General features: G+C 40.7%; 1 protein-coding gene across 7 annotated transcripts in view; it reads left to right on the forward strand.

Moving 5' to 3' along the window:
- The window catches only part of ubr4 (ubiquitin protein ligase E3 component n-recognin 4), a 154517-nt gene that overhangs the window by 58812 nt on the left and 79880 nt on the right, over positions 1 to 15825 (forward strand). For 5 of the 7 annotated variants that reach the window (XM_060938226.1, XM_060938228.1, XM_060938229.1 and 2 more), the window contains 11 exons: positions 143 to 244; positions 346 to 446; positions 536 to 923; positions 1770 to 1833; positions 1945 to 2136; positions 2289 to 2359; positions 2476 to 2668; positions 7767 to 8000; positions 10932 to 11102; positions 12569 to 12751; positions 12843 to 13001. In XM_060938226.1, coding sequence (XP_060794209.1) covers positions 143 to 244; positions 346 to 446; positions 536 to 923; positions 1770 to 1833; positions 1945 to 2136; positions 2289 to 2359; positions 2476 to 2668; positions 7767 to 8000; positions 10932 to 11102; positions 12569 to 12751; positions 12843 to 13001 — 1858 coding nt within the window. The remainder of the gene's footprint in view (positions 1 to 142; positions 245 to 345; positions 447 to 535; positions 924 to 1769; positions 1834 to 1944; positions 2137 to 2288; positions 2360 to 2475; positions 2669 to 7766; positions 8001 to 10931; positions 11103 to 12568; positions 12752 to 12842; positions 13002 to 15825) is intronic. The other 2 variants (XM_060938231.1, XM_060938232.1) reach the window with 1 other exon arrangement.

A 15825-nucleotide genomic window follows, 5' to 3' on the forward strand; every position in this document is an offset into this window, starting at 1 on the left:
TAGCAAGTGACACATTCACAGCTAGCGAACATGCGTGACCACATTGCTTTGCGCACTGCATCCCTCTCACAATTTCCAGCAGGGGAATTGTCGACTCTAGTTTTGAATGTTATTGTGATCATTCTCTCTGGTTGTCTTTCAGTGGTTTAGATGAGTCTGTGTTGGAGGAGTGTTTGCAGTACCTGGAGAAACAGCTGGAGAGCAGCCAGGTCCGCAAAGCCATGGAGGAATTCTTTTCCTTCAGGTACCACACATCTTAATATCTCTCTCTCTCTCTCTCTCTCTCTGTATCCCCAGAGAAATGGCTTGTTTTAAAATGAGCATCGCCTTTATTTGTTTCTGCAGTGGTGAACTGGTACAAATCATGATGGCAACCGCAAATGAAAATTTATCTGCCAAGTTTTGCAACAGGGTTCTGAAGTTCTTTACCAAGCTTTTCCAGCTCAGTAAGTTATGGAAAACAGTGGAAGAATGATTTTTAGGCCACACACTGTCCAGTATATCTAATTTATTCCTTTCTATTTGTTCTATGTAGCTGAGAAGAGCCCCAACCCAAGCTTGTTGAGTCTGTGTGGTTCTCTGGCACAGCTGGCCTGTGTGGAGCCAGTCAGGCTGCAGGCCTGGCTCACTCGCATGACCGCCTCACCACCCAAAGACTCGGACCAACTGGACACGGTGCAGGAGAACCGGCAGCTGCTGCAGCTCCTCACTTCTTACATCGTGCGAGACAACAGCCAAGTGGGTGAAGGCGTGTGCACCGTGCTGCTCAGTACCCTCATCCCCATGGCCACGGAGATGCTGGCAAGCGGAGATGGAGCCGGCTTTCCCGAGCTCATGGTTATCATGGCAACGTTGGCCAGTGCTGGCCAAGGAGCAGGACATTTACAGTTACACAGGGCTGCTATTGACTGGCTCAGTCGATGGTGAGTCATTAAATGGATGTTTTTTCCCACACTAAAAACAATTTCTGTATCAATCTTGTACATTGAGTTTGCCTAATTTCATAAAACACTCTGCATTATGGCTCTGTCACTCTTGATTTCTCTCTATACACCCAAGAAAGTGTTTTCCTCCCCACCCACTTTAGTCCCGGACATTGTTGAATGTGTGTGGACACTACAATTTAACATGGATGCAAACGGCACGCCTTTTGGTGGATGCTGCCTTTTTCACGGCTGTCTGGAGGACTTGTGTCAATCGTGCAGATCTGATGAGGGTTTTTTTTGGGTGGGGGGGGCGTCGGAGTGTCTGATTATAATTTCATCAAAGTAAATTCTGTATTAAAATTACTAAATAAGCAAATGCCGTTACAGTCCATGAAACATAGGAAGTATAAGTATGAGAAGAAAACAGTAAATCAGAAAACTGCGCACGTAAAGCCAATTCGCTGCACGCCATTATCTGCTGCTGGCTGCACTTCACTGCACACGCAAGGATTTCCATCAGTCCAACGTAAGTTACGTAATTGGCTTTACGTGCGCAGCTTTCTGATTTACTGTTTTCTTCTCATACTTGTACTTCCTATGTTTCATGGACTGTAACGGCATTGGCTTATTTAGTAATTTTAATACAGAATTTACTTTGATGAAATTGTAATCAGACACTCCAACCCCCCCCCCCCCCCCCCCCCCCCCCAAAAAAAACCTCATCGGATCTGCGCGATTCACACAAGTCCCCCAGACAGCCGTGAAAAAGGCGGCATCCGCCAAAAGGCGCGCCGTTTGCATCCATGCAATTAAATACGTGGGTTTTTTTTCTTCTTCTTTCAGTAAGAAATATTTATTTCAGAAGAATGTTGTGGAGAAAGTGACAGCCAATGTTTCACAAGGAAAAGTAAGCATAAGTTTGTATTATTTAATGACAACAGTCTGTACAAACACTGGTCTTTAAACAATTGGAGTAGGAAAATTTTCTGAACTCTACTGGGGGATGTTTATTTTTCAGCACACCAGCATGTTGGAGTGTGCATGCCACATAATCTCATACCTGGCAGATGTGATGAACGCACTAAGGCAGAGCAGCGGTCAGGGCTCATCCCAGCTCTTGATGGAGGGAGAGGAGAAGGCCATCGAGGTGGACTCGGACTGGGTGGAAGAGCTGGCCGTGGAGGAGGAAGACTCGCAGGCTGAGGATTCGGTCAGAAACTTGTCTGCTGTCAGGGTTCATGAATGCAACAGTATAGTTTTCTGCTTTCAAGAGGGTTAAAAACCCGAACGTGAGGCTGCCTTTCAGGACTTCGTGCTATGAGAAGTCTAATTTTTGCTTCTGTTTGGGGTTTTGTTTTCTAGGATGAGGATTCTCTTTGCAATAAGCTTTGTACCTTTACCATTACACAGAAGGAGTTCATGAACCAGCACTGGTAATGGAAGAACTAGCCATCTACTATATGTACCCATCCCCCCCCCTTCCAGTGACACACTATACTGATCTAAAACTGCAGCCCTGCCCTTACCGCTCTCCTTTCCCTATACACAGGTATCATTGTCACACCTGTAAGATGGTGGATGGGGTAGGTGTGTGTACAGTGTGTGCCAAGGTCTGTCACAAAGACCATGAGATCTCCTATGCCAAATACGGCTCTTTCTTCTGTGACTGCGGGGCCAAAGAGGATGGCAGCTGCCAGGTGAGACCGAATACTTCAAGTCATCATGGGAAAAGAACAACAGCGGTAACTTTGGCTTGCAAATCAGTTATCATTGAAAGTCATGAGTTCATCCCATTTATTTTTTTTCTCCCCCCTCCCCCCCCCCCCCCCCAGCCCATCAGGATTTTCAATATCTTTCATGAATCATCATATATTTCTTTCATGTCAACATTAGTTTTAATTGGCAGTTCACTAAAATATTAGAGCACGTTTGCTTATCATTTTAGCAGTATGATACATTTCCCTCAATATCTAAATATTTTTAGCTATGGTTAACGTTTAGCCATTACATCTCATGCATGTCCCTTTAAGCCTGGATTATAATTACTTTTAAATATGCATACGTAAACACAAGATAGCATGTAGCAAGGTCGCTGTGGCATGTATCCTGCAGTTGCTTGTGCGCGTTCTCAGAAATTAATGCTACGTATCGGCGTAGTGCAGTGCCAACGTACTCGCTGGCATCATGTGACACTGTCTGCAACGGACTAAACAAATTAGTCTCAAATCACATTCTTGTGTACAAATCAACAGGGACTAAAACTAACCATTTTACCCATTATGTGTTTGAATTTTAGAAACTTCTTATTGAGACATCAAATCTATTGAAAGTCTCTCTTGCATGCCAGTTTTCTGGATCTTCTAGACTTTTGAATACTTTTTATCCCCCGCTGGCCAAAAGGCCCGAAGGGGGATTATGACGTGGCGATGTCCGTCTGTCCTGGCAAGGGTGCTCACCTTCTGAAATCAGCTCCCAGGGGCAAAGACAGGTTTTTAATTTGGGCACCATGGCGAGCGTAGCGAGCCTAAAAAATTTTTTTTTTTTTACTATTTTCACACGTAGCGTGCTGAAAATTTTTGACACATCTTTAGTAATTTTTTTTTTTTTACCAATTATAAATATATCGAGCAATAAAAATAATAGAAATTACATAATCATGTGCAAGTATAAAGTAGTGCTGTATCTAAAAAGTCAAAAGTTTTCTCCAACATTCTGAATAAATAAAGATTAAAAAATAGTTCATGAATTTTTTTTTTTTTTTTATATATGCATGAAAAATGGGAAACAATATGTAATATCAATCTATTTGCACAAGAGTATGGGCAGCAGAGAACTTTAAAATCTCAAACAGTGAAACAATAATGATCTAGAACAATCAAAATATCAAAAATATGATGTATATGTATCTGTCTAAATTAAGCTATTGATGCATATCAAAAAAAGCTAGAATGTCAATATAACAATATATCAATTAAAATAAAACAAGATATCAATATATAATATAACCACATAAAATAGTTTGTAGTATGTCTTTACATATATTAATAATAGGTCCAGTAGTATAATTGGTATAACAGTCATTCTACAACACAAAGTTATTACTCTTAGAATTAAATCAGTTTCTACAGAGAAATTTGTGTGCAAGATATTTTCTAGCAACAAATACATACCGTAAAACTTATTTATAAACCTCCCCATTCCCCCGCCTGTAGACTTAATAATGCCATCGACTGTGCGTTTTCCATGAAGATATGAACTGCGGTTCTTGTGTGATTTACCAGTTGTCTTAGGTCTACCACGACCCGGCATGAAGACCACTTGTCAATCTATACTATCAACAGTATCACAAACCGACAGCCACGTGTTATCATGAATCGTTGAGAATTTCACAACATAAACAAAAGAAGTATATTTTACGACATTCAGACGTCAGAGACTCGGACACGGTTTACGGTAATCGCTAGACGCATTTCATGTTCACTTCATGTTATGAAGCGACTGAACAACAAATTGAAATATACATGCCATAAAATGACATTTAACAATAATTTAAAAATATTTTGGGTTCTCCACCCTTATGAAACAGGATTTTTTTTTTCTTCTGTTTTGGGCCTTTTGACAAGCCCGTAATTTGGGCGCCGTTATACGGTATGTAATTGGGGCTGTATTTGCCCTTGACTCCTCTCTCAATTTTTGGAGGAATTTCACGAAACGTCACGAGGCATTGTTATATGTCGGCACTACCCATATTGTAATTTCGTTAAATTTGGTCACATTTTACCAGAGTCACAGCCCTTGATTAACAAAATTACAATTTGACAATTTCATGAGTGTTTTCCTTCTGAAATCAACTCCTCTTTCAATTTTTGGAAGAATTTCACCAAACTTGACAAAAGGCCTTGTTATATGTCGGTAGTACGCATATTATTTTGCTCAATTCGGTCACATTTTACCAGACTTGTGACCCTTGATTAACAACCTTGTACTTTCACAATTTCCTGAAGGTGTGCTTACCTTCTGACATCAACTCCTCTCACAATTTCTGGCACAATTTTTCTCAAAGCTTGGCAAAAGGCCTTGTTATATGACGGTAATACGCACATTGCGATTTAATTTCGTTTGTGACAATTTTACCTAGCCTGGGCCCGCCCATCCTAAGTGTGACGCAACACGGGGCTGTTGCGAACTTAGTCTGGCAAGGCAAGCTATCTCCAGCTCTTCCAAGCTCCCGAAAAATCGGGAGCCAATCAACTTTGAGCATCTCCAACGGCCCTGGGTAGAGGCATGTTCAAGGCAGTGACGTAGTAGAACTGCAACCGGAAGCCATAGATAGATTCTGTAAACAATGCCGGAAGCGCTTCATTCACTAGAAACATTACGAACATGGAGCAGCGGCAAGCCTTTGACACAGCGGTAGATGCTGTATTGAAAGCATTCAACGGGAAGTTCTCATTGAAAACAGAGCAAAGAGCAGCCCTGGAGGTATTTATTGAAAGGAAGGATGTTTTCGCCTTGCTCCCGAGCGGCTTCGGTAAGAGTTTAATCTACCAGTTAGCCCCGCTGGTAGCCAAATCAATGGGGCTCAGCGAGAATCCTATCGTTGTGGTCGTCTCGCCTTTGATCGCGCTATTATCGTCCTCTTCCTCTTCAGCTCCTCCTTCTTCCTGTTACTCAAGCAGTTTCCGTCGCATCACATACGTTAGAGGAAAGAGTGATGTGATTGGTTTAAGCTTCGTCTCAGCCTTTTCTGGCTTCGACCAGTAGCAAACTGAGGCATTTCAGGGAGGCGGGTCAACCACGCGCTTTGGGAAACGGTTGGGCTTAATATCTATGCCAGACCAAATGCTCGCAGAGCTTTGAAGTTGCGTTAGCCAGACTAAATTTTACCAGAGTTTTGACCCTTGATTAAATAACTTGTACTTTTGATAATTTCATGAGCGTGTACGTTCTTCTGAAATCACCTCCTCTCACAGTTTGTGGAAGAATTTCACCGAACTTGGCAAAAGGCATTGTGTTATGACAGTTGTATTGAAATTTCATTTAATTTGGGCCAATTTTACCAGAGTTATGGCCTTGGTTATTAACAAACTTTGGCAATTTCATCAAGGTGTGCTTGCTTTCTGAAATCAACTTTCCTCACAATTTTTTGGAGGAATTTCACGAAACTTGACCGGATTCTTTGTTACATGTCAGTAATCTGCGTATCGCAATTTCGTTCAATTCAGTCACATTTTACCAGAGTTATGACATAATTGCCAGCGGGGGATCTTGTCGTCTCAGAGCACTCTTATTAATACAAGGTCATAATTTTCGATTTGAGGCACAAATAATGATGATGGTGGTGGAGAAACTGCATATCAGTGTGTTTAACATAGCTGTGCATGAAAGTACTAAACATTTTACAGCTTTACTTGGAAACCTGACGATCAGAGGTGGAAAGAGTACTAAAATATTATACTCAAGTACAAGTACTGTTACGCTGATGAAATTTTACTTAAGTACAAGTAAAGTTACCAGACAAAAAAATCTACTCAAGTAAAAGTAAAAAGTAGATCATTTAAAGTGTACTTTGAGTAAAAGTAAAACGTTACTTTTAACAATGGGTGTTTTCTGCCTCCATTGTGTTGTGCAAAAATGAAAAAGAAGAGGAAACAAGGATGTATGTACATCTCAACCCAGATGTTTTATTTAAAGGAAGTGTATCAAATTGAATGCTTAGGATAATGCTGCATTAAAACTGAGACAAACAAAAAAGGTCAATACAATACCATGGCCAAGCCATAGATTTTTTTTTTATGAGATTTTTTTAACTTTTGTGATTAGCCAACCGAATAACAGACTAGTTACCGTTATGTTACAGTACCAACAGATTGCTACTTCAACATTAGCAATGCCAGCCACTATTTTTGGAATATAACCAGCCTATTGTCGGTTTTACTATGGAAAGGAAACATTATGATGCCAATGACAATACTTACCTCAACATGCTTGCGCAGATTAGACGTCGAATTTTTGTATGCCGCAATGGTTGTCTTCTTGGGCGCACATAATCTGCATTGCATAATGAAACTGTCACCCCTTTTCTCTACGAAGCTGCAGTGATCACGTATGTAGGGCCAGGGGTGCACTTCATTACTGGAAGAAATTGCGTTTTCTGCAGGGTCGTCCACCACAGGTTCCTCGGTCTCCTCCATGTCCGCCATCGTCTGTGTGAGACTCGCGCGCGCGACAACTGTCCTTCCCGTGATTCATTTCCAGAACGTGTTTCCCCTTCTCCGTTTTAGCCTTTATTTATTTATTTTTTACTCAGTAACGGTTGTGATGTAAAATGTACCGAAGTACACTACTTAAAAGAAAACATACTTAAGTAAAAGTACACTCTTTAAAAATTACTTGAAAAAGTACAAGTACACAAAAAAGCTACTCAAGTACAGTAACGTGAGTAATGTAATTCGTTACTTTCCACCTCCGCTGACGATCAGGCTGTTTTACAGCAACTCCATGCCATCTAGTGGGGGTCACTATTAATTCACCAGATTACATAGATAGTCTGCGTCTATAATGTATGCAAATAAATATGAGCAGTGCTGTTTGTATTGTTGCTGCTTCTACTGTACGTGCGCACACGTCAATTATAATCCAGGTCTTAATGGAGTCCCAAAGCATGCAAAACTAATCAGTATGTTCAGTTAACTCTGATATGTACTGTTAAAAATCAAGCTTGGTCCGTTAACTCCTCTTGTACTCCATGGTACCCCATTTAACATTTTAAATGAAATAAGTGTTTTAAATACGTTTTGTCCATATATTTGAAATTGGTTGTGTGTGTTTGTTGCCCAGGCTCTGGTGAAGAGAAGTCCCAGCAGTGGAATGAGCTCCACGATGAAGGAGTCCTCCGCGTTCCAGAGTGAGCTACGCATGCCTGAAAGTGCCATCCGGCATCAGAGTGCTTCCCCTGCTGACAAGGGCAAAGTCACCATCTGTGATGGCAGGAGCAGCGATGAAGAGAAGCCCAAGAAAAGCAGTGTGTGCAAAAACATCGAAGGCTGCAGAGAGGACCTTCTAGCCCAAGTGGTAAGCATGGTCGCTACATGGGATACCTTGTACTTCTTGGTGTGAAAAAGGAGGACAAAAGTTCTTGTTGCTTGCAGTGAATGAAGTGGATTTCTAGACGTCTGTTGATGGCACTTTTGACGAGCAAGCAGGGCCGTGCAAAGACCTTTGGAGGGGCAGGGGCTCAACATTCAAAAAAGGGCACTTGGAACAAATTTTTCACACAAGTTAACTTTATTCAAAACGAAATTTCAATTGCAACTGAACATTCTGTGTGTCTTGATAGAATATGTTGTGGACGTCGTCATTCAGCCTTAAAGTGCCATTCCACCATTGGATGCATTGTTCGGCATAAAATACAATATATTTTATGACAACATGACTAGACAGAGAAATCTTTTAGCTTCAGAATGATATATCAAACATAATTTTTTGACAACGACAAGTATATTAATTTTGCGACCAAAGTCACCTACCCTTTTAATTTCCGCACGGTAGTGAAACGTGATGTCATCAGCAGGTTCCCCTTCTTGTGTACCACGTGTTGGTCTATTTTTAGACCAGGAAACCCCCAAAGTGAGAGAGTCATTTCTCCTCGTATATGGGGGCCAAAAAAATTGCAAAAAATTGAGTTAATCTTTCAGTTAGCTAGATTTATTGGTATTATTTTTATCGTGTTCCATCCGCCATTGCTGATATGTGCCACGTCACGTGGTACACAAGAAGGGGAACCTGCCGATGACATCACGCGCGGAAATTAAAAGGGTAGGTGACTTTGGTCGCAAAATTAATATACTTGTCGTTGTCAAAAAATGATGTTTGATATATCATTTTGAAGCTAAAAGATTTCTCTATCTAGTGATACCATTTATATATGTTGTCAAAATATATTGTATTTTATGCCAAAGAATACATCCAATGGTGGAATGGCACTTTAAGTTTTCGAAGCTGCTAGAATATGTTATTAACGCCGTCGTTCAAACTAAAGTTTCCGAATCGGCCACGTTAATGAAATGGATGGAGCAAACGGCTTAAATATAGCCTAGGCGGCTTCATTAAGTGATAAACAACCCTACGCATTTACTGTTGTGTTCTAAGCTGCACAATATTGCATGTTCAGATAAGAAATGAAAGGAGACTTTCAGTGTGACCTTACCATGCCGTTCCTCGCACTGTCTCCCACTGTCAACCGCCTGCATGCGCTTTCTGCACGGAGGCTCACTGAATGCATGACGTCACGGATTGATGCCCGCATTTACATAGAAAAACGTTATTTTATAAATCTATAATTTCATATATTATTGTCAAATTGTAGAGAATATTGATGTTGGAGCTAACTTATCTTTTACAAATATTAAAAAAAAAAAAAAAAAAACAGTCCCTATGAAAAGGGCACTTTGGACAGCAAACAGAAAAGGGGCAGGGGCTAGAGCACCTGTAGCACCGCTTCATTGCACGTGGGTGCTAGCAAGGTGGTGCATAGTGTAGGTGGGATTTTTTCAGTTTTAAAATTTTCTTATTTTGTATCCGCCAATATGAAGTTATGTAACCATGACAGATTCTGTTTTCTAACTGGGCATACACTTCCAGCTGGCTGGCTAGCTATTATGGTGTTTGCAAAAAGATATATTAATTTGATTCAAATGTAAGGATATCTACACTAATATTTGCAGTTTAAAGCAGGTGTGAGTGGTCTGTTATGCCCCCCCCCCCCCCCCCCCCCCCCCCACACACACACACACACTGCATCACTGAGTCACCAAGATTTCAGTGATGTTCTTTACATTACACTTGTAGAGCTCTTTTCCAAAATGCTATAAATCCATTTTGATTGTTTTCAGAAAAATGACATTTACCCAGACCCGTAAATTTTTGCAAATATTTCATTTATCCTGTTATAATAGATAGTTGGTTCAGTCTGAACATTTTCAACAATAATTGTCAAATCTAACAACGTTATTGATTATAAATCCACTCATTCTTTTTTTTTTCAAAATGCTATAAATCCATTCATTTTTTCTGTTTTTCTGTTTTTAAAACAAGAGAACATGCTGTAGATGTATAATATCAGGAACTTTCATCATACAATTTATAATAAAATCAAATAAATTATATAAATACTTAACATTCATTCATTTATGTTTAAGCTTACGTTTTAAGACTGTCCACCACAGAAAACAAGTAACTAAACAAATGGCCAGTTAGTTCAATTTTTTAAACGCAATCCGTTCAAAGTGCCACCTTAAATAACAATAATCAACACTGATAAAAATACAGTAGAGCCTTGTCCTGTTCAACCTTACCAGGTTTGTCATAAAACTTCTCAAAATTCATGACGAGGTCATCAGGTGTTAATTTACCTGCATGGCAAAAGTTTTTGGCAGCAGTGTGTTTACATCCAACGGCAGGAATCAGCCCGCCACCAGAATAGCACGTTTTCTTAGTTTGCTCTCGTTCATGGTTATCTTTTGTTTAAACGACGTCTTCTACCACCTGGTGTAGGTCTCGCAGGTTCTTCAGAACCATCAAAAGTATTAACAGCCACCATTTACACAAGTTATTTGTGCTCAAGAAGCTACACAAGCAAACAAAACTCCTTGCTTCAGGGCGCCACCTTTGTGGGATAGTGTAGAGCGCTGACCGAACTCTGATTGGTCTAGAGGAAATGTCGCACTCAGCCAAAAAACAGGTGTAGCGCCTATCGTGTTTTGGAGAGAAACTACAATTTGCAGCACGTATAAACAAGGAAATATAGCGATTTGGCATGAAACATTAATGGAGCAGTGAATAGGCTCTGTACACAGCAGAATAGTGCGATGAAGTTTTTTTTTTTTGTTTTTTTTTTTGGCGTTTATCGCGTTTTGGAAGAGCTCTTCACTTGTTTATAAATGGAAAGATGTCTTGTTTTTGGTTGTTTGAACCATTTGCCTGTTTCTTGTTCACGTCTCTCAGGCGACTTCGTCAACAGCAACCCTGGTGCTGGACCTGCTGAGCTTCCTAATGGATGCCATCCAGACCAATTTCCAGCAAGACTCGGCTGTGGGCAGCAGCAGCCGTGCTCAGCATGCTCTCAATGAACTACACACTCAGGATAAGACTGTAGAGATGACTGACCAGCTCATGGTACAAACAATGTCATAAGCACCAGCAAGGAGTCTGAATGTTGGACTTGAACTTGTTGACTGAATCCAGGGACACGTGTCCGCCCGGGGGCATTTTGAGTTATTGACAGATTCAGAAAGTACAGTTTCTAAGCTTTCCAATGATGCCTTCCATGTGGAGATCTGACAATATTTGAAGAATGTGTGGCCTTTTGAAAGTGCATACCTCTTAAAACAGGGAAGGGAGAAAATCGCCCTCAAAGTTTTCCATCTCAGTTACTCTGGGTGTAGGGCGGGCACATAATGGTGCTCATTTGCATGATATTAAGGAAAGCCCTACCCCCTACGAGCTAGCACGATACTACTTTCATGTAAACAAAGATCACCACGTCAATTTTCCTTCCATGCAAAGTATGCCCAACACAATTATGAAGTACAAAAATAAGTCCTAAAGTATACTTTAACGTTTTGTGGTTGAAAAATTACTCACACCGTAAGAAAGATAGCACGATGATGACACAACTAACACAACACTAGTTTCATGTAAAGCCTCGGTCACAACCGGCCATACGTGCTCCTATGGCCGGTCTACATGCAAAAAACGCACGGAAGGCGCGTGTGATGTGCTGATTTTCGAGCCGCAGACCGGCCGCAGAGGTTCTTTGTCATGTCAAACAAATTCTACGGGCGCTTACGTTTTTTTCAGGTTGCAAGACAAACTTAAGGCCAACGTGCGTCTTTCTCCACGAACAAAAAAAAAAACGCAGCGATTTGGGAAACGCCAAAAATCACACGGCCAAAAAATCGTACGTCCGGTTGTGACCTAGGCTTAATCAAACCACAACACTCTCCGTTACATGCAAAAATAACCACACAGCCTTAGATTAATAAACTCACCCCATCAGAAAGAGAAACGGCGCCTTGCACACACCAATGCCTCCAATGGAATGTAATCCTAGCTTCCTTTTGGTTGGGTTTTTTTTTTGCTAGAAATGGTGATCTCCGATGTAAATACCATGTGTCTGTTTGCTTTGAGGTGTTTCAGCTCCTCTGCACTCTGTTTAGCTTGCTCATTCCATAGTGAAATTACATGCATGTATGCAGCTTAAGTAGCCACGAGCTCAGCTCGTATCATACAGCTGATTGGCGAAAAAAAACAAAACAAAAGACTTAAATCATCATGTGAATGGCCTATATGGTAATTTACCCACACCCCCCAGCAGGCTACAGTCCTGACAAAAACGAGACAATTTGCAACAAAAAATGTATGCTTTTCCAACAAAACAATCTATTATCTGAAATACTGATTGCATTCTTCAAGATCTCAGTTTGCACATGATGGAAAAAAAAACAAAAATCACAAATTTCGAAAAAAAAGCTTCTGTTGCGATCATCTCGGATTCGTTTCGGCCGACGTGTCCCTGGATTCGGTGAGGCGTCACATTTTTTTTGCTCAGTTAAGAGTTTTATGTTTTGTGGTTTGTCAAGGTTCCCACTCTGGGCTCTCAGGAGGGTGCATTTGAGAATGTAAGGATGAATTATAGTGGTGATCAGGGCCAGACCATCAGGCAACTCATCAGTGCTCACGTTCTGCGTCGTGTGGCCATGTGCGTGCTGTCTTCTCCCCATGGACGCAGACAACACCTTGCTGTCAGCCATGAGAAGGGAAAGGTAAGTTTACTGATGAGTATCCCTGTTAATGGTTTCCCATAGCTGAAAATACATTTTTGTAACTAACTCCTCCTCCCCCCCCCCTCCAAAGATTACAGTCTTGCAGCTATCGGCTCTCCTGAAGCAAGCTGACTCCAGTAAAAGGAAACTGACTCTGACACGCCTGGCTTCAGCACCTGTGCCCTTCACGGTCCTCAGCCTGACTGGAAACCCATGTAATGAGGACTACCTTGCTGTTTGTGGCCTCAAGGTAATGCAAGTCTGCAAATATATATTTTAATAGGAACTCTTTTAATGGATAAAAATGCTTGCCACACATGCAAACTCCTCACCTTTCGGCGAAATTCGCCGTTTTGGTCCCAAAATAGGTCACTTGTGTGAATCGTGTAGATCCGAAGAGTTTTTTTTTGGGGGGGGGGTAGGCAGGCTACAACGCTATTGTTGCCAAACATTTCACTTACAAGGTTACAGCCAATCAAGATTAACAGTTACTAACACGCTTCTTTTCCATTGGAGTTCTGATCAGCTGGTGCACAACCCACTGCTGGTTGCCAGTCCTCGCTTACGAATATTCCACAGATTCAGACCGCAAAGTCACCTTTTTATAGAGAGATCTGGCAACCTCATCTCGCGACTGAATCTGAATACCAATGGAACAGTTTCCAGCGCGCTCGGGGGTGAATAACCATGGGCGGATCTACCGGGGTGGCATATGCCACTCTAAAAGAAAGCCTTGCCACCCCTGCTGCTACCCCAGTTGGCAGCGACGAATTCAAAGAAAAATTACGGCCAATTTGACATTTACATGCGCGAATTTCCAATGTCTGACTGCAGCGAATGCAGCACGAGATAATGCCAGAGATTGGTTGTTTTGGAAAATTGAGAGGCGCGAAGCGAGGGAGCCAGGAGTCGCGAGGAAAGGAGACACGGGAGGAAAGGGGTAAAAGCTGATTAACTATCTATCAAAAAATGAAATTATAATGAATGAACAGTGCTAGCATAGTTGCGATGTTGATTTTGAGAGGATAAAAATCAGGTTGGAGAAGGTTATTTAGCTAACTATACATGTAAGGCAAAAAAAAGTGTGTTTCCGGTAACCCGACCGATCGAGAATTTCCGCGTCGAAATTGCCGACCGTAAAGTTTTTATTACAAATTTCCCTCGATATTTTAGTGTAAGCGGCGTTAGTTTGTCATAATTTTTTGTTTCAACGCATTCAAGTTGTGAAAGAAACGATAAAAAGTAAAATGTTTTGCCACTTCTATCAGCCCTCCTGGCTGTAATGCAAATTGCTTCCTCTTCAGTATACAAGTGCACTTCCATGGCAGGGAAAAACACCACTACATTTTGCCGCCTATGTAGTCCCCTATTTATACAAATAGGAGTCATTCAGGATTCAGCCATGTTTTTGCTCGGTGTTTTTGCTCGACCCAAGTTTACAGTAGGCTAGGCGAGGCCGTCTGCTTTTAATGGAAGTAGCCGAGCCTAGGACGTTAAACCATATTTTCACGTTATTTCTTGATAAGGTGTTTTCACATTATCACATGAAAATGTCATGAAATAACGTGATAATTTCGTATCATGAAATAACGTGATATGTTATTACATGATAAATATATTGTAAAAACGTGATAACTCTGTTAACAATATCTTTTCACGTAATTACTTGAGTCTAAGCCAATTTTTTTTTTTTTGAGTGTGGCAGCAATACGCTTCCGCAGATCATAACTCGAACTCTTGCGATATTTTTTTTATTCGTTTAAAGATTTAAAACACTTATTTTATTATGATGTGTGGTATAAAGGATTCTGTGCCAAAATACTATTTTGTAAGATGTTTACTTGTGTTAATTTTTTCGAACAAGATAAAACAAATTAAGAAAAAAAATTTCCTACCTACCGACCTTATTTTAGTATTTCATGTTACCTGAAACACACTTTTTTTTTTTTTGGCCTAATGTTAGCTAGGTCTGACATTAGTTTTGTGTAAAGTCGGCCACAAAAGTTAATATTGATTCACCGTCTGTCAAGGAAAACATTGCTATTGGCTGAAGCTTATGATTCAAATATTGAGGATCTTAAACATGAGTTACATCAGACGAGGAGAGTACTAGACAGAAAAAAGGGGGAACAGGAGAGTCCTACCACTCTCATGGAGTTCACTGTTTTTGGACCCATACCAAGATGATGATGATGTTTTTTTTTGAGTTGTTCAGGTTGTGTAAAATAGCGGTTGTCTTGCCTGTGAGCAGTGCATCCTGTGAACGAAGTTTTTCATCTCTCAGGCTCATAAAGACTTATTTGCGGTTGACTATGACAGAAAAGAGACTATCAAGTTTGGCTGTACTCAGCATTGAATCAAAGCGCACAAAAGCATTAGATCTTGATAAATTTGTAAAGCGTTTTGCTGAGCAACATGGAAATCGCCGCATTCAGCTGTTGTAGGCATGACAAGTTCATGTTCTGCTCACTGGTGAGCCTTTACAAAGCGTGAGGAAAAAAAACTATAAAATGTGACACTGGTGTAAATGGTTTAAATCATGCTGAACTTGAAGCAGTGTTGTTATTGTTGTTTTTTAGTGTCTGTTCTTTTGCATATACAGTATAAAACTGTCCAGAAACGGTATAGACCTCATCTGAGAATGTGTGTTCTTCGTGAACAATAAAGGCATGAGATTAAGTTTATCTGTATGAGTTTGTAAATGGCAGTATGTGCCCTTTTGTAGTATGTACATACTATTTGTCGTCAAACTGTGATTAAATTCAGTATATATACATGTCTGTAATACGTTGACACCCCTCAAAAATTCCTGCCCCCCTCTTGCCACCCCATAAATATTTTTCTAGATCCGCCCCTGATTTCACATAGGTGATGTCTTTAAGAAAATTGACAGACAGGGATTGGCCAGGTGTGTCCTCTGGGGTAGGTCTGTTAGATAGCACAGGCAGTAATATATACCTTTTTGTAAATGGCCCACTGTGTTGTACACGGGTGAAAATTAACTTCACAAAATATCAAACTTTACCGGCCACTGACAAATAAATGGTACAATTTACCGGCCACTCAACAGTAAC

Source organism: Neoarius graeffei, chromosome 13 (genome assembly GCF_027579695.1).
Source record: "Neoarius graeffei isolate fNeoGra1 chromosome 13, fNeoGra1.pri, whole genome shotgun sequence".
In the NCBI taxonomy this organism is placed as follows: domain Eukaryota; kingdom Metazoa; phylum Chordata; class Actinopteri; order Siluriformes; family Ariidae; genus Neoarius; species Neoarius graeffei.